This window comes from Corvus moneduloides, chromosome 4, assembly GCF_009650955.1.
Source record: "Corvus moneduloides isolate bCorMon1 chromosome 4, bCorMon1.pri, whole genome shotgun sequence".
NCBI lineage: Eukaryota > Metazoa > Chordata > Aves > Passeriformes > Corvidae > Corvus > Corvus moneduloides.
In genome coordinates, this window is record NC_045479.1 from 33200997 (window position 1) to 33228213 (window position 27217).

Consider the following 27217-nt stretch of genomic DNA (forward strand, 5'->3'; position numbering starts at 1 on the left):
AATATCAACAAAAAGTAAAGTAACATGTTGTCACTTATACAGGCTTATTACTGTAGTCTTCAAGGAAGTAACTGCACCTGCAACTGCATCTCTGTTTGGATACATGGCACAGGAAAAGTGAGTCAAAGAAAACTGAATATTCTGGTCAAACCCCTTCTGCAAATGTTCCATGATTCTCTTTTTGTAGCCATAGAAGAGATTATAACACTATCAGCTCTGCTGGCATGACTAAGATTGATATAGATGGGCAAGTATGTCCTAGAAGTCATAGTAAAAACTTTTTTATTAATTGTACATGTAGTTTACATATCTAGTGAGACTTTTCCCCACTTTATCATGCAACCACCCCCTTGGACACAGTATTCTCTTTCCATACAGCAGGGTTATCTTTGAGCCACTGAATGTCCTCATTTTTATTTCCTTTCTTATGATTGTTGGACAGAACAGAAAGGTTTGAGCCATTGTGCTTTTGTTACCACTAAAACACTGCTCTCACTTAAAATACATATGCGACACAGACTTGGGAGGAGGAGAGTAAAAATTCTTACCTGCAGTTTAAATATCCTATTAAAGGGAGAAAATTTATTGGTATTAGTAGGAGTATTATCTGATCTAAATAACTTTGTAGCAAACTGTTGACTCTTTATATCCCTTTTCTGATGCTGGAAATAAAATAGACCCATGCTGAATTGCTTTTGTTATTCTGCTAGTGCTCTGATAGGTAGATGCCATTCAGTTTCATATTGAACACTATCATCCATATGGGTGCTGCTTACATGAACAACAGCATAACAACGGCAAATTGACGTATAAATATGTTTTGTGATACATATCTATACTTGAAATGAAGATTTAATTTGGGTAGTGATCAGCAACTTTTGCCAGGAATGAGAAAGCAAGGTGGGTGGACATGTTTCTGTGCAGTCTCTAGGGAGGGAAGTAACCCTATGCTATCCCAGTGTTTCTAGGTACATCTGTGATTTCTCTCAGCACTCTATATTTCAGGAAGTCAGCCTGTTTGTGAAGTTATTGTAAGGTAGCAGCAGGCATAAGTAAAACACTGCTAATATAGTACTTGGCCAAAAGTAGCCTCCCCTGTAGGAGTTTGTTTATAAATTGCTTTGGTCCACTTGACAAGGTCAAATCCATTCTCTTAATGATGAATCTCATCTGTTCTGGTGCAGAAAGAAATGTTTTCTTTCACTTCTACGTGTGGTAAGAGCTCATTCATCTCTGTATGTTCTAAAGGGAAATCTAGCTACATCAGAGAGAGAAGGAGTATTCAGAGGGCAACTGATGGCCAGGAAGATATATTGAATTCACTTTCCTGGGACAGACATTCAAATGGTAACAAGTGATAGAAAACAGCTCTATATTTCAGCATGATGTGTGTTCCCTCTCTTATGATTAAACCCCCTGTGGGCCATCTGCATTTAATGGGTTAGAACTACTTTGTAGCTGCAGTTTTTTCCTTCCATGGCTCTTATTTATTTGAGATGAGACCAAACTGCACTCTAAAAGTGCAGCATGTAGGAAACACTGCCAAAAGAATGAGAACAAAAAGGCAAATTTATGGGCTAGTGTTGTTTTAAGAATTTAACAGTATAAATAGAAAGCGTAGATAAATGTGGACATGCAAGCGACTCTGTTTATCTCAGTTATTTGCCTAAATTCCAGAAGAGAATTAGTCCAATTAGATTAAACAAGCATTAATGCCTCTGCACTAGTGATTTAGCATATGCATAGAATTGTTTTCACACTAAAACTAACAGTCCTCTTAGAACACATCTCCCTAAAAACATAAAAGCATTGCTCAGTCTATCCTTGTCTCTTTAATTCTGCAAAAAAAATCAGACACAAATACAGAAACCATTGTAGTAAATCAGACATAAACCACTGATTTAATAAATTCCCCTGCTTTAAAAATAGCTGAATGGACTACCTTAATAAAAAAAGCATTCATATAAACTAAGTAATTTTGTTCCAGGACAATTCAATTTAGCATAGTAAATCTATTATGTGTTTAGTAGGGACCAGATCCTACTCCCAGGTGAGATCCCTGGCAAGATTCCTGTTAAGTTCAATTAGGATTTGATAATAAGGAGTTTCTTGAGTAAAGAAAATTTCATCCCTCCTTGCCAACACCAAGTTTTCTGGCTCTAAATATTCAATAAACTCCCAGCCAATGAGTATATTTTCCACTTTTCTCATTGTATATACTACTTAAGCATTTGCTAAATAATACTCACTAACTCTGATCTCTATCCCAGAGCTTTTTCTGAAAGACCTCCAAAATCATTTAGTATTTTATTTACCCTATGTTTTTAAGTAATATCTGTGAGGTTTTTCCATATATAAATATGTATTTCATTATATACTAAAATGTTTATAACAAGTAATGAGCAAAATCATTCTTAGTACACTAGAAGCAGAGTTGTTCCCCTAATATCACTTTGGAAGAAAAACACAATTAACGTTTTATAATGTTTTTTCCATTAAAGATCTCAGCTGTTTTCCATTTTTAATGATTAAACCAAAATCATTTCAGTAAACACACCTGAGTAAATAGAGGCTTACAAACATTCAAATGCTTCTGTCTGTCTTTGAGCATGCTGTTTGACAAAGCTTCATTTTAATGATGCTCTTTCTTCTCAGATGGACAAAAATATTATAAAAGTGTTAACTGGGACTTTTTCCTGCCTACAAGCAGATTGCTAATTATAATCAGACTGTATTCAACCAAAACCAAACCAATTAAGGTTTTGGGTTTTAATCAAAAAAAGGCTTTACACAACTTAGTCATCCCTCTCCATATCAATAAATTGCTCATTCACAGAGAGGTAATGGTATCAAAAATCAAATCTTTTCAGCTACTGGATTATAGCAGAAGACTTTGCCTCACTTTAATGACAGTGAGACTAAAGTAAACTGCAGTTAGTGCACATAGATGGATACTCTCGCGAGAGTACGAGACAGGGAGGATCAAGCCTATTTCAATTATTTTTCATAATTAAAGAATGCAGAACCCAGCTTCTGAGAGATGAAGCAGACAGCTGTTACATTATGGACGGTTGCTATAGGTAGAACTAGAGCATGGAAAAGCACTCCTGTAACAGCATCTTGTAAACCATCAAGTTCCACTCTATAAGCCAGTCAGAAATTATGAATTTTGACCTGATCCTATAACCTACACTTTTTGAAATTATGTTTTTCATGCTAACATCACTATAACCAATATTATTTCCTATACATTGATGTATTTATTAGTCTAGTTCCTATGGGAATAATCACTGTTATGAAGTTCGGCAGCATGAGTCAAGCTGAAGTTGAGCTGTTGAGTGTGAGGTCTAGAAAAGTATAAGGGCTCACAAACCCCTATTCTTTGTGATGATAATGAAGATTCACCTACTTGGTTTTGGCTTTTTTTCCTTATATTATATATCTTGTGTGGACTTTGTAAAGATTTGATGAGGCACGATGTAATTTTTATGCTGTTATTTCAATAGAGTAAAAACAACTGGTCAGAACAGGACAATATCTCAAATATATTTCATGTGGTAGAGTTGTGATATATTCCTTCATTTGCATGCCACAGCCATATTAGTTTTAATGAGCCTGTGGTGCAAGGGAGAGTGGTTGTGCTTCAGGAATTTAGTGAGCTCACTGTTTCAACTGTCACTGTGCTTTTGCTTTAATGTTCTGTCCTACTGTTGCCTCAAAAATACAGAGAAAAAAAAGGTCTTGAAATTCATGATTAGAGGTGCTTCTCCACAAAACTACTCTTAATTTCACAGTATGTATTTATTGCCAATGACAGTCAAACACCTACCAACCCTACCTCTTCAAGACTTACTCTTGATTCTTTATATCCCTCCTTAAACGCACACTGGAAAGGTAGCAATAGAATAAATCTTACATTGCCAGGTCCTGGTGACATTCAGGACAAGTTGTTTAGGCATAGAGGGAAGGGAGGGTTGCAGTGGATTTAGGTTTCCCCCTTACTCCAGCACTGTACTCTTGACTCTCCTCCCAGAAGATTGTTCTGTCCCCAGAACAATCATTCTGCACACTCCTTCATGATTCTAATGCCAGCCAAATCTAAAAAGATCACTGTAGATGAATAAGAAGTATGCATTCTGGGAATGAGTGGGCCACTTGTTATTTGGGTACGAAAGTGCTGGGCGAATGCGCTGGTTTTTGGCTGGGGTAGAGTTAACTCTCTTCACAATTTGTTGCTACGGGGCTGTGCTTTGAATTTGTGCTGAGTAGAGTTGATAATACAGAGATGTTTTTGTTACTGCTGAGCAGGGCCTACACAGAGCCAAGGCCTTTAAGGCTTTTCATACTGCTACATCGGCATGGAATTTGGGCAGGCCTGGGAGGCTGGGAGGAGACACAGCCCAGATAGGTGACCCCACCTGACAAAAGGGATATACCATAGAATTTGGCACCATGCTCAGTATGTAAAGTTGGGGGAAGAAGAGGCGGACGTTTGGAGTGATGGCCTTTGTCTTCTAAAGTCACCCTTACATGTGATAAAGCCCTGCTCTCCTGGGAATGGCTGAACACCTGCCTGCCCATGGGAAGCAGTGAATTAACTCCTTGTTTTTGCTCTGCTTGTGTGCGTGGCATTTGCTTTCCCTATTAAACAGTCTTCATCTAAATCCATCAGTTTTCCAGCTTTCACCCTTCTGATTCTCTCCCGAGTCTCTCTGGTGTGGGAGTGAGCGAGCAGCTGCGTGAGGCTTGGCTGCTGGTAGGGTTTAAACCACTACAGGGAACACATACTTCTTACAGGAAGAACCTCCCCTGAAAAAATTTTGAAAGAAATAAAAGCAGCTTTAATGGGTTCTAACTCTGATCAGCCTGATTTAACTCTGATTTCGAAATAGCACTGATATTTAAAAATTTATCGATAAAACAATCTTTGCCATTTTGAAAAAACCCTGCAATATTTTATTATTTGCAAATGAGATAATTTACTTCTATTATGCTAAACTATCTCATTATTAAATGCACAATATAGGTTATATTTGTTAAATTTTATAATTCAGGGCCTTACCATAAAATTCACAGTCAAAATAAAATGCCTTTAACATACTGAACTGTATTTTTTCAACACTTCACTCTACAAAATGTTATGACAGTAAAGAAGTGAAGTGAGAAATATAGTTCATTTCAACTTATTCTCAGCAACAAAAGATGCTTTCATTGATACGTTCCTGTGGTAAGTAATACCGTTAACCTCTAGGTAGAAATGAGTTTTGTCAAACTTTTCTGACCATCTTGGTCATAAAAAGACTGTATCTTTAGCTGCTAAATGCAGTGTTGTCCATCACTTATGAGTTTGTAAAAACCATAATATAAATAAATTTACATTTCATAGGTAAATTTACATTTGTTCAAAAATTTGTTAAAATACAGGCTTAAGATTTCAAAATGTTGATGAATCAATTGTAGGAGAAAAAACAGTGCATCAATAATTAGAACAATATTTCACTTTCTCTTTTAACAGGATAGGGACTCTTTGCCCAAAAGTTCTATAAATTTGCTTCTCAGCATAGCATCATGATCACATATCTCAAACATTAGTTAACATACTTGACAGGAAGGCTATGTAAATCACCTCCTTTTGTTTTTAGTGCATTTTCCACATGTTCAAGAAGCAGTAAAAAGATTAGTTGCTCATGAGAAGAAATCATTAAGTGATAAAATCAAAGCACAAAAACACAAGTTCTGTCAAATATGGGAGTATAATCCAGTAGAAAATAAAATCATTTACCTTTGATAGAAACTTGCTTAAATTATTTGCATATATTGAAACGTCTCTTTCCTAGAATTTTATTAAAAAAGAGTATACTACCAATAGCCCTGTTGAGTCTCTCTGCACTATTTGTGGAATAAGGAGCTACTCATCTTGGTTAAAAATCTGAGTCTGGCCTTAAGCCAGTGTGGGCCAGATTCTGCCATCCTTACCAGAGCTGAATAGTACCTTAAGCTGGGCCTGATTATGAACCAATTACTCATGTTGTGCTTTTTTATGCATGAATGGGGCCATTGTGAATAAACATTTACAAGTGATTCACAATTTGCCCTATGTGAGTAGCCTCACTCCCATCAATGCGGCTACTCACAGAGTAAAGCACTACTAAATAAAACTGGCAGAATGTGACCCTGTTGTAGTACTTGACATCTAACATGAAGATACTTTTTCATTAGCTAAATGAAACGCTGCAACCAACAGGCTATCATTCATTCTTTGAGACGAGGCTGATGCAAGAGCATGACAAGCTTAATGCAGGCCTGCAACATATCACACCTCAGGTTTAATGAAGGATTGAATACCTATTTATTTCATGTATAAAGTTATGCTAGCAACATGTAACAAAAAATTTCTGTTGCTAGATTTGAGGATGAAGAATTAATTAGAGTTGCATCACTTTCACTTAAATCAGCAGGAAGATGACATGTTCTTTTATTTTCCCCTTTGATTTTGGAAGCATCTAAAATTGTTGTAATATTTTGAAAATGGATATTTATTCTCCCCAAGTAATCTGCAACTGCAATAAATTCCTAGAAATTGTTGCATTTTACTCCTGACATAAAAAATCTTCAAATTATTTTGGGGGGATTTCAGAAGAAAACAGTAGCAAATTCTGCTATGAAAATAAATAAGTAAATTGAAAGAGGCAACAACAAAAATGGATTGGAGATAGTCAACTAAACTTTTCCTTCTTTGTCCACTAATGACACCCTAAAAAAATTCTGGAAATCACTTTAGCATGTTCTAAATACTACACCTTAAAAAATTATTATGTGGAAACTGAATAAAATATAACAAAAACAAAAAGGAAAAATAATTTTTTTTAACTTTAAACAGATTACTAAAATATCCCTTGCATTTCCACCACTTTCATCCTTCTGCATGTGGCAAAAGTGTCTATACAAAACTAATGTCTCTACCTGTACCAATAAAATGCTCTTCTTTTTTGCTTTAAATTGTCAGTCTAGTTTTACTGCTGTCTAAACAGACCATAAAAAATGGAAAAGATAACTTCTAGCCAGAATACTCTTTTCCAGCTCCTCAGACCAAAGCTGAAGCTAATTTTTAGAAGGAGAATCGAATCAGAAAACCACAAATTGGAGTATATGTATGTGTTAAAATTTGAGTTTATTACTAGTGGAAAATAGGACAACCTTCCTTTCCGCTGTGTAAGAATCTGCTGTAAAAATCCCATTTTCAGTTGATCCTGGTGGTTTCAAAGTTAAGCTTATTTATTCCCTTGAAAGGCTACAGAATGAATCCATCTCCTATTTTTATTTCAAGTTTAGCCCCCCTGAGTGGGAGCAGAGAAAATCTGGGGATTCCTGTGTGTCTGTTTTTGTGAGTACTGGTAGTTCTGCAGTTGCTGTGATGAAACTGCTTCCCGGATCTTCCCTTCTTCCCCCATGCACCCTCCGTTCCTAACTAATGGCAGAGAGAAAAGCAAGAACAAGCAGGGGGTGCCCCGAGAGTTGTATCCTGTTCTAGTCACAGCCATGCAAATCCTTCTTTATTTCAATTAATTTACTTTGCCTTTATGAACCTGAGAGACTGACTGTTGCTTTCAAAGAGGCTGACATTTCACTCATCTGAAGGAGCTTGGAATGTGACAGGGGAAAGGGAGGAGAAGTAAATCAAAGCAGATAGCAATTCTCCAGATGTAAAGTATTTTTCTTCTCCTCTATTTTTTTTTCCACCAGAAATGTCAGAAAGTCTGCTGACATTTTAATTCCTTTGTGATAGGCTGGGAGCTGAGAGCCAAATCCTGCTGCCTTTGCACTCAAAAAGATTTTTCCTGTACACTTTAAAGGTAGCAAACTAGTCTTACACTCTGGAAAGCATATAAGAAAATTATCAACAAAATATAACTAAAGCTAAATGAACTGTACTCTAATAATGTCTTAAGATCAGTTACTAACTGAAAGTGGCAAGCCTTGTTGGGCTTTCTTTGTTTCAGTTTGACCATAGAGTAGCAAAACCAAGTAAGATGGACTGTACTGGAAGTCAGACCTCACTGTTGTGTTGTTTGGGGTTTTTCCCTAATCTGTATTCTGTTAAAAGTGTAGGAGTACTGTTCCATGCTGTCTTTTAGTCACCTAAGCTTCATGACACCCTATCTGTAATTTAAGACTTAATTTAAACATACTAGTTGACAATCTGTGCACATCTTTGAATACTCTATTAAAGTGTTATATTTGACAAAAAAAAATCTTGTTATCTTTAATAGAAATACAGTCAGGTCCATAAGATGAAGTAGTACCTTCTATTCATATTACATTAGTTGTTCATTGGTATAAATTCAACAAGCTCAACATGCATTTAGTAAAACAGCTGGCTTAGAGCAGCAGCCCAGTGCTGAGAGAACTCAGTCTACAAATTCTACCTACAACATGAATGGTCACATATTTCCTTCTTTGCGTGGTGTGCTTAGAGATTTACATCATGGGTTTAGTATAATAAATTTATTATCCTTTACAGAGTTGTTCCCTTATGAAGTATTCATTTGTAAAGCAAGAATTTTTATACAGGACTGCTAAAAACCATGAAGTAGACATATTTGCTTAGTAGTTTTATTTTTTTTTTCAGGTTCTATAATCATATTTCATCAACTGGTACAACAAAACATATATAAAAATCAAAACAAAGAGGGCTTGTTGAGCTTGATGCATGGTAAATCTATTTGGTTTATTCTTGGTTTATTGTTAAATATTATATTGCATTTCTTTAAGCAGACATCGTGTATATTGTGATTTCTAGCATTCCACACACAGCAGCTTATTGTTGTTCCCTTTAAATATGGGAAATAAAAATGGTTTTAGTTTGCTATTAAAAAAAAAAACAAATTGAGAGAGCGTACTGCTATATTACATGGCCCAAGAAATATTGGCAGCATGCTCTTTGGCTTTCATCCGTAGAACTGCAATGCTGGAGGACCTCCTTTCAAACTCTGGTTTGGTTTCAAAAGCATGTCCATTGGTTGCCCCAGAAAGCAATGAGTCAGTGAAAAAATTATTGAGGGGCATGTGGCTGAACTGATTCTGGTGGTTTGAGAAGCCCGTGTAGCCAGAATCTGTCCGGGGTGAATGGGAGTAAGGTGTCATACAGGAGGACGTATCTCGTGGCAGCATGCAGGAGGTAACCACAGAGCCGCTAGCCGCATTCCCTGCCCACAGATTGTTCTGAATCTGGAACATATGAAATGAATACGATTAAATTTAGATAGTTCATCTTTTGTTTTCTGCAATGCTTGGTTTGTTTTACTTCACACATAACTAGTTCTCCTCTGAAACAAGCAACATATTTCCCTGCAATCATGTTAGAAAACAGTATGAAGAGATCACATGAGTCAAAATATGAGATTGTTCACTTAAGAGCAAGGGCTGATGGTTCATGCTCCTTACTTTGTCATCCATTTGCTCTGTGGCTCCATATATGATGTCTAGTGTTGAACCTCAGGATGCCATCAGCCCAGCCAGTCAATAAAATTAATGGAAACACACAACTGACATCAGAGAAGAGGTGTCAAAAGAGCATACAAGATCATAAATATTTTCACCATAAATGCTTCTCCTCATTAGAATTCCTACTTTCATGGTAGGAAAGACTAGACGAGGGTGAACAAAACAAACCAATTCGGATTTCTCAAGCGACAAAGCCCAACAAGTATTTGAAAAATTTAGTAATGAGAAGCCTTGCATAATTACTTTAAAACAAATGAAACCATAAAACACAGGAATTACTGATAATACATTCAAGGCTTTTTCTTAAATTTGTTTCAAAGATAGATTTGAGCTAAAATTTCTTTTCATGGTGTTTTTATGTGAAATTATACTTTGAGGGCATCACTGTTTCAGCATTCAGCCTTAACAGGCTGCAATATGCATCCCTGGGAAAGGTTGCATGACAGACTAGGACACAAACTTTGTGGTTACCAGCGATGTCTGGAGTAACCATGTATTCAAGCTTTGATGTATAATCCTTTCTATACTTGGCAGTCACTTAAAGCTTCATTCTGAGTCCCAGGCCTTCTACTGTCTATGTATAGATGCTATTTATGGATAGGTATTTTTCACTTGTTTGTTACTAGATGAACAGACAGGAAGATTTTCAAGACTTAACATAAGTCAGCTCTTGTTATTATCTCAGACTGCATGGTCTTTCATTCCTGCTGTATTCACTTTGATTTGATCAAACTTCATACTCAGCAGCTGCCCTTCTGTTTTTTTCAAACTCTCCACTCTCTGTCTATTAGTACTACATGTATATGGTATAATTTCTGACATACTCAAGCTTCCTCAGTCATTCCTCATTTGCACACACCATTATACAATATACAGCTTTGTATGCCTTCTCCACTTTTACCTATATATCTTTCCTGAATGCTGATTTTTTTTTTTTTTTAATGTACAAATAACATCAGGGAAGACATTTTTAGCCCCCATTCACAGTATGGATCTTGTCCGCCAGTAACCATATCCTCTCCTATTTGTTTTCCTTTGCTAAATTTGTCCTCCTTCTAAAAATTTGTTGTCCGTTCAGTGTATCCTTGCCCTGATGCACTGCAATTGAGCCCACATGTCTTTGTTCTCTGTGATATGTTAGACTAACTCAATTACTCCTTGGTTAGCACTGAAAAGTGAATTCCCACTTCAAACTTAATTTTACATTCACATTCCAAGTCCATAGATAAAGGAATTTTGACTTAAGATATAAAGGTTATCTTTCTAGATGAGTGATTTTTTTCTGTCAAAGTAGAGGTCAGGGGAAGTAATGAAGTATGACAGATGCACACATAGGCATACACAGAATGAAAACATGTTTCTAATGCTGATGAGTTGTGTTTTCTCCCATTTTCCTATCAGTTTGCAACAGCACATACTCACCAAAGCACCAACAAGCTAAAGCGATAAATTATGGTTCACTGAACTCGTCTAGCTGAGATCTAGTGCAGATAGGAAGGATGAAATAGTCTTATTTTAAAAGTTAATATTTTAAACAGTTGTATTAGCAAGGTCATCAGGAGCTGACAAACTAATCTGGGCTCCTTGGGAATTACAGCAGCAAAAATAGATTTGGTAAATGCTCCATTTTGGTTTCCTACAAAAGCCTGGGGAAAAGTAATGGTATGACACATCTCCCCAAACTCTGGGTCTGCTCAGCTTGTTTACACGGACATGCACATGTGCAGTTCCACACACAGTTCCACACACACTCGTGGACATGGCTTGCCTTTCCACACACACAAGTACACACATAGCTGGGCACACCTCAGGCTTCTGCTCCTGCATATGTTAGGTGGCAGGCTGAGAAGCGGTGGAGTAAGTAAGGTGCCTGAGGAAGGATATGGAAGATTTTTCCTGTTCCTGTGGGCCTCCTGAAGTCTACATGAGGAAATCTATAAAAAGCTTCAGAACTTTCCAGTTCCCTCCTCCCACAATCAGTTTTTAGAGGACTCAAACATCAGCCCATGGGAGACTCCCCACAGTTTGACATGATTCCCAGCTGCCTTATTACTCCTTAATTGATCTACCTGAGCCAGTTTTGACTTATAATCAGACAAATTTCCCCAGGGAGAAACAGTTAATCTGTGCAGTGTCTAATACAGGAGCTATTTCTGAAGGAGCTCATAGTCTCCAAAGGTAACTCACATGTGACAAAGTCTTGTTTATCTGAATTACTGAAATTTCTTTCTAAGAAATTCTATGCCAAATGCTTCAGTCACCCAGGCGGTGCAGATATAATTATGGGAATAATTTTCAAAAAAAATCTGTTTAAGAGCAAACATGCACAAGTTTGCCTTTAAAACAGTCATGGTGGGAAGTCTTCAAAAGGTTCAGAGGCTCAGTTTGAAAGTGCCCAATAACCTATGTGGTCTGGAGGAATCACAACATCACTTTGTCTTTCCATATTTTGAGTAGTTTAGTTTGCAGTAAACTAAGTTTAGTACCACCAATTTTCCTGATATTTTTACCCTAGACAAATCCCTTTCAGTTTAGCTTCAGTGAGATTGCACAGGTGTAAATGAGAAGAGAATTCAGCTTCAAATCCTAAAATATTCCAATGTCTTTTTAAAGCAATATGTGAACAAGCTATTAATTCCTAAAACTTTCAAAGGTGTGCCCTAGGTTTCTTTCTTAGAGAAAGGAATACAAATTAGTAAACTTAACTTCAGGAATGCCACAAGATTCTAGGAAACTTTACATCTTCTCTCATGAGGTAGTTATGTTTTCCAAAAGAATGTCTCAGTCATATCAATTTTCTATTCATTTTTGTTGGTTGAGTGACTTCACATTTGCTATTAAATTTTCATTTCTTTACAAGGATTTACAACATAAATATCTTGTAGCAAAATTTAGATGCAGAAGGTAGTCCTATATTAAAAATAAATACAGTAATGTTTCACAATAAGTCAAAATTATCAGACCTTCTTCTGGTATGTTAGAAGGAAAAGCGACATTATGTACATGAATTTAAAGAAAATATTTTTCCTCTTAAAATCTTGTGTGATCCATGAACTATATAAAAGGCAATTCAGAGACTGTGAATGAGGCTATACATACTGCACATCTCTGGTTTCTGTTAACATCACAAACAACTTGAGCTTTGCTCTTGTGGTTACCATGAAATTACCAGAGCCCTTCAATATATTTACCTACTGTATGTTTTATACACACATACACATGCACACACACCCTTCCTGATAGAAAAAGAAATAGGATTTCATAGCTGTGACAAGAACATAACTGGAGAGTTATGGTTGTTAACACGGTTACGATATAATTTCCTAAGCACGTGACCTTCTCTTAGACACTGCAGAAGAAAACGAGCTGAGGTAATTGCTCATTCCGCTTGGTGTCACTGCTTTTTTCTGTTAAACCTGAGCTTCAGCCTTTTTATGCAGGCCCTGGAGAAATCACACAAACTCAAATGTCAAAATTTTCTGGGAGTTTTACTATCACTTCCCTAGCTTTGGTTCTCCCATCACCAAATCTCTTGACTCATTGCAGTCACCTGCCTGTCCGGACTAGAGTCTGTCTCCAGCAGACACACGTGTGAGCACTTCTATTTGAGTGTGTTTTAGTGCTTCACATGAGAAACAAAATTCTAATCTCTTTTAAGATCTCTAGCTATTAAGAGATTTTATTATTATATTATGCAATAAATGTTATATATGTTGAATGCTATTATAATTACTCAAGTAATTAATTAGGAACTACACATTTACTCTGTTTTCAGGGTATTCTTATTCACTGCATGGGAAACAAGAGTGGCACTAACTGAACAGTTAAGAATTTATGCAATTATAAAAAACATGTGAGTGTCAGACTGATTTGCTAAACTTTTGTCACTCCTCTCCTTGTGTGAAACAACAGTCCTCGCACTGCCAGAAAATATCAAATCTGTGCAAGCACAAGGAGCTGCTTCAGGCAGATTAAATGCAATAGCTGTTAAACTTCTCAAAACTGCTAGTTCACAGCTCGTATCTGTTGGTCATTCCTAGTCCATCACTATGATTAGTTTGGTTTGTCACTTTCTGCTTTTTTTTTTCTGGATGCCTGTTTAGAACATCCGAAATACAGGTAGAAATTTGCCTGTTTTTCCCAAGTTTGTAGATTCTCAGAATAATTTAAACTGAAAAGAGCCTCTGGGATTATTTTTCCAAACCTTTGCTCACAGCTACTCTTAAATTTAGATAAGGTTACTCAAGCCCCATTCGGCGATGTTTTGAGTCACTCCAGCTACACGGGTTCTTTAATTTCTATGGGCAACTTGTCCCAAAGCTTCACCACTCTCATTGCATTTTTACATTTATATCTAGACAGAACGCTTCTCAGTGTAATTTGTGAACATTTTGTAGGAGCTGTTGGACCAACTGCACATGTGAAGATCACCTGTACTGTATTGGGCTCAGGTACATATGAGAGAGATGCAGTACACAATTTTTAGATATAAATAAAATGCTACCTGGCCCCTGATAGTGAGATGCTTAAAATATGCTCAAAAATATGTGATAGACCCCTTCAGTCCACATTTGGGCTTACAGATGGTGAACAAAATAAAAATCTGATCATTAGATTTCACACTAAAGTTTGCTAAGCTTCAAAATAATGAGGATTTGAAAAGTCATCAAGCTTTCATTCTTGTATGGGGTGTTTTGTAAACTGTAAATTCTTCCTACTGCAATCTTGGAGCCAGTTACAATACGGGTTAGTTATATTTCAACTCTATGATACAGTTAAAGGCAAAATTTCATACTTTGAAAAATACTATTCAAAAATTTGTGTATCTCAGAAAAAAAAATTAATTTGCCTTATAATTAAGCCCCAGTAAAGTCACTCACACACTTAAAGAAATATGTTTCACAAAAAAAGAGATAGAACAACAAACTGAATGTTGAGACTGTGAAAAGGACCACATACAGTGGTGGTTTATTACCAAGAAAAAATAAAAGTGCAGTGCATAAGCTACTTTGTGTAGAACAGACACCACCCAGAAAGATTAGAAGTGTCACTCTTGTTGGAAGATCAGGCACAGCAAGGCAAGTGAGCACACATGCAGCAAGACACACACCATCCAGGTGGTGGCTCAGCCTGAGCTCCATGCTGTCACAGCAAGACAGCATGAGTGTGTGATAAAACTCCTTTGAAGCTAGCTACGATATGTCTGCCACATCTATTCCTGCTTAATCAGTGTACCCATAGCCTTAATGAACTATTGTGATTAACTGTCATTTTTATGTCTACTACAGTTAAAAGAAATTTTCAGTCATATAACATGTGGTGTCTAATATATTCCATATGAACCTTTAATTGGAGCATGTAACTTTGATTATTGCTAATGAGGATTAGCCATATGTACTAAAGCTAGAGCAAACTATAATGATGATCCAAGGACTTAGTACTTAACACATGTATGCTGATACTACTTCTACACTCTTTGCCAACACATCATGTGATGCCATGCTGTTCAACATATTAATTTAATTTATCATTCTGGTGGATGGAATGCAAACTTCAGCATCTTCCTTCTATTTCTGAGATTTCAACATTTTCCTTTCTTTCTATACCTTCTATATCACTCCTGTTCCCATACTTTCGAAAAGCTTTTGTCGTCTTAAGATTCCCACCTGCACTAGACTGGGTTTTTTTAACTAAAACAAAAAAATTAAATTCTATCCTATCCAACTCTTGCCTGCAGTTTCAACAAAATTTTAAAAAACCCAAACATTTTACATGTGATACTAAGAGGGAAAGTAGAATGGTGTGACAAAATGAATCCTTTTAAAAGAACTTAGAAGAAAAATTACAATAAATGAACATGATTCAAAGAACAAGTAAGAAGGAGGAAAGATGCAAAATGAGGAAAGATGCAAAGTAAGGAAAGAGCCTAGGTGGGAGAAAAATGTTGCCCTTTTTTATCTGCTTTTCAGTGATACAATTTAATGTTTATTTACATACTGATGCACTTATTTATAAAGATAACATCTTTATAAACTTGATTCATACAGGGAAAGCTGCAAGTCTGTGTGGTAATAGTATAGTCTCTTGTGCGCAGAAATAAGGAGGGGTTATATGAAATTTTGTCTCAGGTTTTCTTGCTACTTCTCCTAGGTAAGCATTGAATCTGATGAGATCGAGTGCCCTTTGTAACAGTAGCCTTCCTACTAACATAGGGTGGCAGAAGGAGTCAAATAAAGACCAATAAGGTAAGAGAAGAACAAAGCTAAAGAGGCTTTTTATTGTTCCTCTTTCATCATATCATTTATAGATCCATGTAAGATAACTACAGATGACTGCAGCTGAACCACATATGAGATTAAAAAAACTTTTAGAGATCATCATACCTGTTTTACACCTTATGTTTCAGGAATAAAAAATTTAATTGATCAGGTTTTTGACAGCTTTAAAGGGAACCCATGTCTGGCATAGAAGTCCGTTTGGTTAAGTTTCCTAAACACAAATGTCTAATACTTATCTGACCACGGTTGCCTACAATGAAGGATGGACTGTCCATTTAAATCCTGTTCATCAACACTTCAACAGTGTCTCAGATATCCTGAGACATCTTTAATGACACTCGATACTGTATTTAGGTGACCAAATTAAGTATGGCTTGTTTACTAACATTCACTCAGGTGAAATGAAGTAAACTCCCCCATGAAGTGAATCTGCATTCATTTCCCCACTGATGTTAAGATGCTCCATCTTCACTTTCACATCATCAGTAGGATATTGCTATAAGTTAAACTGCATAGGATGTGTTTTTCTGAGTGCACTTAAGATGACTTAGACCGCAATGTGTTGTATCTGCAAGAGAAGCTTGAAGTTCAAATACTGAAATTAATGAAACGGAAATCTTTCACTAAAATGAATGAAAAACACTGTGCATAACATTTTCCAAGAAAAATCTGATTTTCAGCGTAATATTGTTAAAGCCTTGAAAAAAACATGTAAGTAACACTTAGTTGTGCTGGACTATTGTACAAACTGCACTCCTTTGTAATCCAGCTTGTGACAGTGTAATTAATGGAAAATATATGCGTGCAGAATTTGGCCAGTTTAGGAGATATTCAACTTCTTGGCAGGTAGGTGAGCAATTTTTTTGAAGAAAAAAAGAAACATCTAAAGTCAATACACTATAAAAATAATTAAGGTTAGACTGAAAGAGCAGAGCAAAGAACTATGATCTACCAAAAAAACCCTAAACTGTTATTATTGTGAACATAAAGATGTGGAATTTAATAGCAAAATTAGACTGGATTGTAGAGACAGGTGTTGGACCAGACCATCTCCAGAGGTCACTTGCAATCTCTACCTTTCTCTGATTCAGAGCCAGCCTTCTGTCTGAAATGAGTTGAAAGAATAATTTTCTCACAGGAAAAAATTTTCATGTTTACATAGTCACACAATGCATAGCAGCATTTTGTTCTTAATTTGTATTTGATTAAGATAATTGGTGAAGAGATTAAGCAGAAGTCTCCACATCACCCTCTGTTAGCTGCAAGAGACTGATGCTTCTGCTGGAAAGCAACCGAGATGTGTTTTCTCAACATATCCGTGTCTGGACTCAAAACAGAAAATCTGCAGCCTGCAAATCCTTATAATGCACACCAGAAATTCACATTTGTTCCTGCTCTTTCTGCCATACAGCTGTAAACATCTCGGCTTGATTTCATCCTTTTCCAATATTCAACCTATTTTTTTTCCAGCAACAGGGAGTCTGTTTTTCCCCTTGTTGATTCTTAAATAAGCTTCAGTGATCTGTGTTCCACAATCCCCAAGAAAAACTATTTACTTAAAAGTATGGCAAAGCTTGTCTAATATTTGCTTATTTCTTTGTCACGAGAGAAGTGATTGTACACAAGTAGTGGTGCAGGAATAGGAGCAAAGAAAAAAAGGATATTTGTTTCCTTTTCTTACATTATCTACAGAGAAATAATGGAATTGTTTGGGAAATCAATTTATAACATTAGAACAAAACATGCAGATAACAATTTTAAATACCTTTTCTGCTGAATTGTGGGGTAGATTGATAAATTTATATCAAGTCAGGCACTGTATATTTATTTTCCATAAGTGAGGCACTTAGAAAAGGATATCTAGTTCAAAAGATTTGAATGATGTTAGTGGTCATTGTGTTTTTAAAACAGATTTTCATTGTCTCAGGCATTCCCACTGGAAGTGTTATATACATGATAGGGATGTGGTTTTACTGAAGATGAGGATTTAAGAATGTGAAAACTATGAAGAATTACCCCCAGGTTAGCAAAAACATGAATTTTTATTAAATGTCCTGTGCTAATTACGTGGATACCCACTCATATTCCAGTGTACAGAAAAGTAGCCAACTTCTTCTCTAAGGAGTGGGCTAACTTGTTTTTATCATGTAGCCAAGTTATACATGCAAGCACTCAGCTGAAATAGCCAATGTAAAGTGCACTCACACCTTCATTTAGCTCCTTGTTCCTGTTCTTGAAGTACAGAACAGTACAACGCAGCTTTCTCGTGCGGGCGACCAGACTCAGTTACACACTTGTGCCTCTCTGTTTGCCTGCAGTCTGTTAGTCTGTGGTTGTAGGGGAGCACATTGTATTACTGTTTGTGAATGGGTACACATTTTGTATTTCTACACATTTTAGAGATGCTTGATCTAAGATTATGGGACCAGCATTTGTATTTCAATCTTCTGTTTTTAAGAATCTATTAATTAATGATGGAAACATTTGTCAGGCTGAAACTTAGTTGTGTCATCTGTCTAGGAGATTTTTTTTTGACAAAAATGTAAACAGAAATGCAGTGAATTAATCTTTTTAACAATCTGAAAGGACAGAATAGATATTTTATTGCATTTAGAATTTTATAGATCATATTATCATATAATTTAAAAATATGGGATTTTTTGAAAAACATTAATTTTAGGACAATCATTTTAAGTGCTTGCCAATTACTTGTATTATTCCATTATCTTATACTAATGAAACTTTGGTCAGTTGGGAAAATTTGTAGATGGAATCCTACTAAAAATACAAGGTGACCTTGCAGACACAAAATTTAGTCTAGAAATCCCAAAGTTTCTGCACTGTTCCTTGTATCATTTGTTGTTATGCTATAAGTAAGTCAGAAAGACCTTCAAAAGAGAACTGAACACCCTGAGTGAGATCTGCAAGTGAATGTGCATCTATGTCCTTGTGAATCTACCTGGGACTACCTAAGGTTGTGTCCACCTGCTTAAACACGGAGTCTGTCATGCAGTGGTTGCTAATGCAGTTGGGTTATTGACCTGTTACATTATAAAATAAAACTAGACAGACTTACAAGTGCCACCACAGCTGAGATGGTTGTGTCCATGTTCTGAGCTGCTGGAACACAAGCCAGCTCTGTCCCAGGCACCAAACCTAGTAACATGCAACCTCTTCAGAGGTAAAGCACGTTAAGCTGAGTAGAGGACACATGAACCAAAGACCCCTGGTTCATAGCTAATCATTAAGAATCATTAAGGTTGGAAAAGACCTCCAAGATCACTAGGTCCAACTAAAGCATAGCACTAATTGTCATTTACAGTCATTTCTTGAACACTTCCAGGGATGGTGACTCCACCACTCCAATGCTTAACCACTGTTGCAGTGAAAAATTTCTTCTGGTGTCTGACCTGAACCTCCCCTGGCTCAGCTTGAGGTTATGTCCTCCTGACCTGTCACTTGCTCCCTGGGAGAAGAGACCAAGGCCCATCTTGCTACAGTCTCCTTCCAGGTAGTTTAGGACCACGATAAAGTCTCTCCTGAGCCTCCTTTTCTCCAGGCAAAACAACTCCAGCTCTCTCAGCTGCTCCCCGTAGGACTTGTACTCCAGATCTTTCCCCAGCTGCGTTTGCCTTCTCTGAACACACTTCAGCCCTTCAATGTCTTTCTTGTAGTGAGGGGCCCACAACTGGATACAGGATTTGAGTTGCAGCCTCACCAGTGCCCAGTACAGGGGTGTAATCACTGCTCTGGTCCTGCTGGCCACACTATTGCTGATACTGGCCAGGATGCCATTGGGCATCTTGGCCACCTGGGCACTTGCTGGCTCGTGTTGTGCTGCTGTCAACCAGCACCCACAGGCCCTTCTCTGCTGGGTCAATTTCCAGCCACTCTTCCCCAACGCTGAGGACCTCTCCATTCAGCCAATTTAGAGCATGACCAAAGCAAGCTCACATAGAATAGGAGTATATTCTTAAGGCTGACAGAGACCCCGCTACTTATGAAGCTGAAGAGCACCAGAACACCAGTAGTGAAGGGAACCATGCAAAATTTTTTGCTTTGTATGGTGTTTTATTTTTATTAATTATATGGTAAAAGCAATGTGAAGCCAGAGACATGAAAAACAATGGCTTCAGAATAAAAGTATTCAATGTGCTAAAACAAGCAAGCAGACAAAAGCAGAGAGTGAGGCAAAGCAGTAAACCAAAGGACTGGAGAACAGAGACAGAAGATTACAATCTTATTATGCCGTATACCTTACTACATACTAACAGGGAACTGAAACAGGAAAAAAAATACAGATTAAAGTAACTACAACTGTCTGAGAGAGCTGTTCTTTCCCTCTGCCTCTCTCCCCCCAGCAATATACATTAAATTATGATTCTACATGGCTTTATTACGGTTTTTGAGGTCCATAAAGAAATGGTGCATGTTTAACACATCAGAAGGAAGCTGTCTAGAGATCATATAGTTTATACTCATATTAGCAAAGCATACAAAACCAGAGTTGTTAAGACAGCTGCCAAATGTAGACCCAAAGTACTGCTTGGTCTTTACCATACCTGAGGGTAGCTGTCAGTCCTTGGAAGAACAGATATATCATAGGTGGCAGCAAAGTGGCTCTTAGCTTGCTGGATCTGACCATAGCGTTCTCTTTTCCTCCATTTTGCTCTTCGATTCTGGAACCAAACCTGTAGTATACAAGGAAACAGTCATCAGGGTAAACTAAATTATATACTGTGCAAAGAGTTTTAGGGAAAAAAACCCAAGAGATTTTGGACAGTGGCATTGAAAATTTCTCTTTATCTACAAAAGAGAAATGCTCCACCTGAAAATTAATTTCTTACAGTTTCAATATGGTCAATGTCTGACCTGCTTAAGTTATTGCTAGCTATTTTAACAATACATATTGCTTCCTTTCTATTATCTCAAAAAACAGACAAAACAAAACAAATAAACAAAAAAACATCCTGAGAAATATCAGTCTGCAGCAAGTAAAGTTGTAAAGAAACATTCTCTTAAATTCCCATTCCCACTGACTTCCTAGGACTACCCATAATCTGCCTCCTAGAGGTGTCCATAATCTTTAACAAGTGCAGTAATAAAAGGCAGGAAAAACTGGCACAAGGACAGTACTCTACGCAGCAGGAAAGGTTCCTATAAGGAAGGCTAAAAGGCCAGGAAGATAATAAAAAGTCATCATGTCACAGAGTTTTTGGAACTATTGTGGGGTTTTTTTCACATTGTTGTTAGGTGATATCTGCTTCTTATAATGGAAAACAAAATAATGGAACTTTATGAAGTAATTTAGATTTTATGCTTAAATTTCTTCATACCCCCTGGACTGTTCTGTAATATTTTGAGTGTCAAGAATTATATAAAAAACCTATTATATGGCCATTTCTTTCTGTTACTGATAACTGTAATTGTCCCATGGTCTTAATAATTTTTTTCTTTCAGACAGTTTATTTTGGACTGGTTAAGAATTATCCTGATTAATTAAGGTGATTGCTAAGAAAAGTAACACTGTATAAGAGTAATATCTGACTTATCTTTATTGTTCTGATGTAAGCAAGCTCACTGAGACTTTTCTAAGAAGTCACACTACTAACAGAACCTTTTTTTTTAAGGGAAACCATGGCATTGGTTAGTCTTCCTGCTAAATTGATCATTAATTCATTTTGATATATAAATAAATGAATAGTGCTTTTTTTGTATAGACACTTCCTATATTTTGAGGGATATTTTCTGATTCCATATTGTGGGACATTTAAAATAACACTGTTTGGTTTAAAATTCCATTCTTGCATTAATCTTTGGAGAACACAACTGTCTTTTGATACTGCATAAGCAACCAGGGAATAATTTTGCTCATTTTGATTCCCAAGCACTTGTTGCAGATTTAGTATGTGCAATATTTTAAAATGTATTCAGCAATCAAAGCAAGGCTCATGCATATAACTCCTGAGTGTATATTGTTAGGGACCTTGGTGGTAAATTTGTGTTATTTATGATGCCTGAGGTTCAGCAAAAAGAAAAGGGATGGCAAAAAAAAAAATCTCCTATCTCCACAGGAGGCATCAAGGACACGATAAGGAAATTTAGTCATGAAGCTCTTTCCTTGAAAAAAGACCTTGACAATCTCCTTAAAATGGGTACCAATTACTGGACTGGCATGCAGCAGGAAAGAGAACAACTCAGATAAATTAGGTTCAGGTTGGCTCTCTCTGCATGTGTGCAGGACAAATATTAAATTGGATGTTGATGAAATGGTGGTGAAGGGAACTGTGGGTAAGGTATCCAGCTGATCACTCTGCTACACTAAATCAAACAATTTGCTTGAATTCATAGAACTAAATGAGAAAAAGCACATATTTTTTTCCTTTGACAATCCCCCAAAATGTTTCTGTTTACACCATTTTACTAGAAACTTACTCTTGGCAGAGATAAAGTAACCATTTGCCTCCGCAAAGCAATGTAGAAATCTGCTGCTTGTTATCCTTGAATTGCCAGATGCTTGCCTTTAATGACGTAAGGCCTTGCAAATTGCTTCATCTTGTGATGGAATACTCTCGCTACTCTGGACAGAAATGATCAACATGTCCTTTCATATTTAGCATACGAGAAATGCAAAGATTGGTTATCTTTTAAGAAAGGGAAGAACATGTCTAAATAAACTAGAAGTAGATACTCTGTGAAAGCCTGATATAAACTTATATATTCTTCACTTACTGTCTTCTTTTTAATACTCTTACCATATGAAGCTTCTAAATCTTAGGAAAATAAATGTGATAAGAAGTCAGTTGACACACTTTAGTTCAATTTTCCCCTCCCTGTTCTCACTATTAATTTGTTCTTGAAGTACTTCTCTGTGTTCCAGAATTACGCATTTGTTAGAACAGTGTTTTAACGTTATGCTACCTCCTTTTCTTCAAGTCAAGACTAAAACCCAATGAATGGAAGTCATACTTGGAAAGCTGTACCAAATTCAGAAGGAGAGGGATTGTGCAGAGCCTGAAGAGTTAAAAGCCACTGAAACAAATTCCATCGGCATTGCTGATATCGCATCGATGTAACTGAACACACAGCCTTGGACTCTATTTTCTGATGACAACAGTGAATATGATGTCTGGTTGAATAGACATGAAAAGAACACTTCTTTATAAAACTAATTAGCTGACTTTGTTTCTGAAAGTGTTTCTTATTTAATTTCAGTTTGTAGGCATGTGCACTGACGCCTATTTCTCTATATGCATGTGTGAGTATGTGTTTAATTACAAGTTGTGAAGTTGTTATCATATTCAAGTCACTAAATTTAAAAAATTAATCCCAGTCTATAAGAATCAACAGGACTGCAATTCTCTAAATTGAAATAATGATTATTACCAGAACAGTGAAGATACCTAAAATTAAGATAAACTTGCAAAATGTGGCTCACACCCTTTTCTAACAGAAGACCTCTAAACAAGGGAAAGGTTGCATTTCCTGGATATTTAGGTTCTTTTCTCACCACTGCACACCAAAAGCCATAAATACTATTGAGATTACTATACGAGCACATACTGAATGAATCATATTTGTATGCAGTTACGATACTCAAATAATGTACTAAGTGGTCAACACTATGTTTGTTTCCAAAAACTAGAATAACGTTATTCATCAGTTATGAAAGTTTAACAACCAGCAATTGTACCTCCTAATTTTGTGATTTCTGAGATCATTCCACAGAGAAAAGGTGGAAGGATTCTGTCCTTCTTTTTATACAGGCACAAACACACACAGAGATCTAAATAAGTATGGGCATATAGATATATAGATATATAGATATTTATGCACATTTATGTATGTGCAGTTTCACTGCACACTCTTTGGATAGAAACAAGGAATTTGGTTACTTTTTAGACCGTACTTTTCATGCCATAACACACACACAATCCTCTGCATCTGAGTTCTGCATTGTCATCATTCTGAACTACATGCAACGAGTCTTTAGTGGGATCTTTGCACGTAACACTTTATGTTTTCATTGCCTGGAATTCTACAAGAGATCAAGAAAGCTTTTCTAATGATGTTGTTTTCTCATCCCTTAAACAACTGTTCAGAACTGCAACACAAGCTATTTTAAAAAATAACATTTTAGCACTGCAGCATAACAGCTCATATCCATAAAGAAAAGAAGCAAAACGAGCTGTTTACTTTAGCTTTACAGGCTTTTGTACAATCCTCAAGAGTATAATTTTCTCATTCCTACAATTCACAATTTGTTGTAGAAATGCTGAAGTTTGGTTCTTACCTGGACTCTGGCCTCAGTGAGCTCTGTTCTTAGAGCTAGCTGTTCTCTTACATAGACATCAGGGTAGTGAGTTTTCTGGAATACTTTCTCCAGTTCCTCCAGCTGCAAACTGGTGAAAGTTGTTCTGTGTCTCCTCTTCTTACTGCTGGAGACATTGCTGTCACACTTATCACCAAGTTCATCCAGGTCTCCCTTCTCCTGCAGCCCTTTCACTGGAGACATCCTGAGATTGTTGCAATTGTCCATGGACCTGCTCAGCTCTGTGTGAAGAGGCTGACCTTCCACTTTAGTAATCCCGTAGTTCACTGCATACAAGGTGGGTTAACAGCTGGTTAATAAATGATCAAGGGGGAAGGGGAGGTGTTTAGATTCAGGAGTTCATATAAAACAGTTTCACAAGGAACAAGATTCTGTCTTGGCTGTGTTGTTTCTATATGAGATCATGGAAGAGGAATCTGTAATATTAACTACTGATAGAATAAAAGTGCTAAATCACACTGAATTCTAAATGAGAATTATATCTGAAAATATCATCTGAAAACTTACAGAGTAAGGAGACTGTGCAAGAGACTTGGATATTTTCACTCTGCCACTACTGCCACTAAAGTAGTTAACAATCCATGAAATCAGCATCAGCTAGAGTTATACAGATAAGGAATCGTAGCCCAAAACAGATTTTCATAGAAGAGGCACAAAGCTATTGACAAACGTGCCTTTAAACTTGAAAGCAAATGCAAAAACTTCTATTTCTATGAAAATACAAACTAACAAAGAAGTAAACTAAATAGATGTAAACAGACAAATCAATAAGCAAATGAAATCAAAAATTGAATTCACTTTAAAAACTCAATAAATTCCATATACCTTCTTTTGGATTTGTGAGGTGGAATTGTTTCCAATTAGGTTTGTTATGGTTACAAAATACAAGGCATTTCTGCAAAATGTTAACTTATTAAAAGAGATCGTTTCATATACTTTGTATAAGGATTGCAGGAACTATTTGTCTTTAGTTGTAGAGATAAGAAATGTTCTGCAGTAGCTTCTTAATAGGAAATGAAAACATTTCTTACTTTTCAGTATTTTTTACTTATCACACATCACTGGAAAAGTAATGAGATAAGTTATGGAATTCAAAAAAACTTTTTTTCTTTTCTAAGAAAAAGGTAAAAAAATATTCAAACTCTATAGAAATTAAAATTTACAAAGATGCCACATAACATAAGAAGCTTGCTTTGAGATTTTCTCACATTCTCAGTAATTCCTTTCAATTTGAGCTGATTGTAATGAAACACAATTTTTAGATACCATCAACACATACATAGATAGGAAATGCCCCAAAGCCCTCAAGGCACACATTAAATTAGTTAATTAGGAAAGACTCCAATGTATAAATCAATTTTCTATAGGTTATTCTTTTTTAAATTACACTTGAAGAAATCTATCAATTTATCTTACAATTTTTTTCATAGTTTTTTATTTTTGAGAAAATAAAAAATTTTTCTCAGAAATATATATATAATTCAATGACTATATGAAGTCAAAAAAGTATGGTACTGTTAGTCTTCTTATTGCATATGATCTTAACTGTGTTTTCCAATTCTTCTAGGAAATTATTTTTTAATATTTTTTTCTACAGGGATTTTCATCATGTTGCAATAATGAGGAAAATTTAAAATGTTTTTAAAAGAAAATATTCCATATTCTCCTTGCCGGTAGGCTAGAAAATTTTAATACTTGATAGAAGGTTTAACACTATCTTTGGATGACCGACGTGGTTTTCGGAAGAATCATCTTTACACATCATTTGGTAACACGGCCGAGAGAACCCCGCTACCGTCGCAGGACGATATCTGAAGGAACCGAAAATGACCAAGCGACCTTCCGTTCCCTGGATCGGCACCGGAGAGCCGGCCGTGTCCGGAGTTCCTCCGACACCGACAGCCGGGGATGCTTTCTCCCGGGAGTTTGCTGGGTGAAAACGCCGCGGCGCGTAGCGGGAGCGAGGGTGGCCGGGGAGAGGCCGGAGCCGACCAGGGGCGGCCAAGGGAGTGCCGGGGGGCGGCCGGGGGGCGCCGAGAGGTGCCGGGGGGCGGCCGTGCCCTGCAGCTCCCGCCGGGACCCGCCGGCTCCCCGGGCGGGCTGTGCCGGCGTGCCCGGCGCTGTGCTCCTCGGCCAGCCGCTGGACCCGGGCCGGGGCCGGTGTGGAAGGCAGTAGCCGAAGGGCTGCACTGAGAGGAAAAGAGCTCCTCAAAGTAGGCGGTTGCCTTCTCCCGGAGTTTTTTTTTTTTTTTTTTAATAGTAGTGGTGGTAGTATTATAACAGTAATATTGTTACAGTTATTGTTATTTTACTACGACCTGACAGCCCCTCGCATGCCCACAGCCGAAGGCTGCACAGCTGCCTTTGGTCTCCCTGGGCGGGAGAATCCCTGCCCTCGCCCGTGTATCTCCAGGAGGAAGAAAAACCCTGGCATGACGACTCACCGTTGTTGTCCTGGCAGGGTGATGTCCTCTCCAGCCTCACATGATGCTCAGCTCTTTGCAGAGGGTTGAAGGCCTGTACGCATTTGCTGCCTGACGTTTTGCTATAAAAGGACTCATTGTCCAAAGTTTCCATAACGTGCTCCAAACTGCCTCCTGCTCCCATGTAAAAGTCACTGTTCTTGCTCGGCTGGCTCTTCAGGGCAAACTTCTCGCTCAGAAAATCCATAATCATCTAAGGCTGCTTGAGAGCCTCTTCCCTAGACAGAGGCTGGACTGTGAGCAAGGGAGGGAGAGTGAGTGGATGGGAGGGAAGGAAGGAGGGAGGAAGAGGCGTTCAGTGCTTAGGGAGCTGTTTTGCCTCTGAGCCTTTGATTTGTCTTGTCTTGAAAGGGGAACCCGAAGTTGCTCTTATATCTTGAAGCTCAGCAGGACTTCTTGTGCAACCTCCCATTTCTAATGAATATGAAAATAACCAAGCAGTCTAACTCCACCCCAGGTCCCCCAAGACCTAATCCCAACACAGGAGGGAGTTCCAGGCCCGTTTTCGACAGACAGATCTGTTTCAGACAGACGCACACAAGCATTCGGGGAGGGTGAGGGGAGAAAGGGAGGGAGGGGAGGGAGGACAAATAAAAAGGACATTTCCCCTCTGCAACCTA

General features: G+C 37.3%; 1 protein-coding gene across 1 annotated transcript; it reads right to left on the reverse strand.

Annotated features, from left to right (window-relative positions):
• On the reverse strand, window positions 1-27103 carry ALX1 (ALX homeobox 1). The gene is made up of 4 exons (XM_032107619.1): window positions 26559-27103; window positions 24076-24380; window positions 20345-20473; window positions 1-9228 (listed from the first exon to the last, which is right to left on the reverse strand). Exons 1-4 carry the CDS (start codon window positions 26788-26790, stop codon window positions 8908-8910), a joined length of 987 nt encoding a protein of 328 aa, XP_031963510.1. The 5' UTR covers window positions 26791-27103; the 3' UTR covers window positions 1-8907.
• Between the last annotated feature and the right edge of the window lie 114 nt (window positions 27104-27217).

Bases quoted from the DNA above. Each gene is read 5' to 3' on its own strand.
- ALX1 (XM_032107619.1), bottom strand. From the start codon at position 26,790: ATGATTATGGATTTTCTGAGCGAGAAGTTTGCCCTGAAGAGCCAGCCG. The intron at 20,474-24,075 runs GTAAGAACCAAA...TGTATACTACAG, and splicing joins TCACTGAGGCCAGAGTCCAG to GTTTGGTTCCAGAATCGAAG. The intron at 9,229-20,344 runs GTATGGTAAAGA...CATATGTTCCAG, and splicing joins GGACTGACAGCTACCCTCAG to ATTCAGAACAATCTGTGGGC.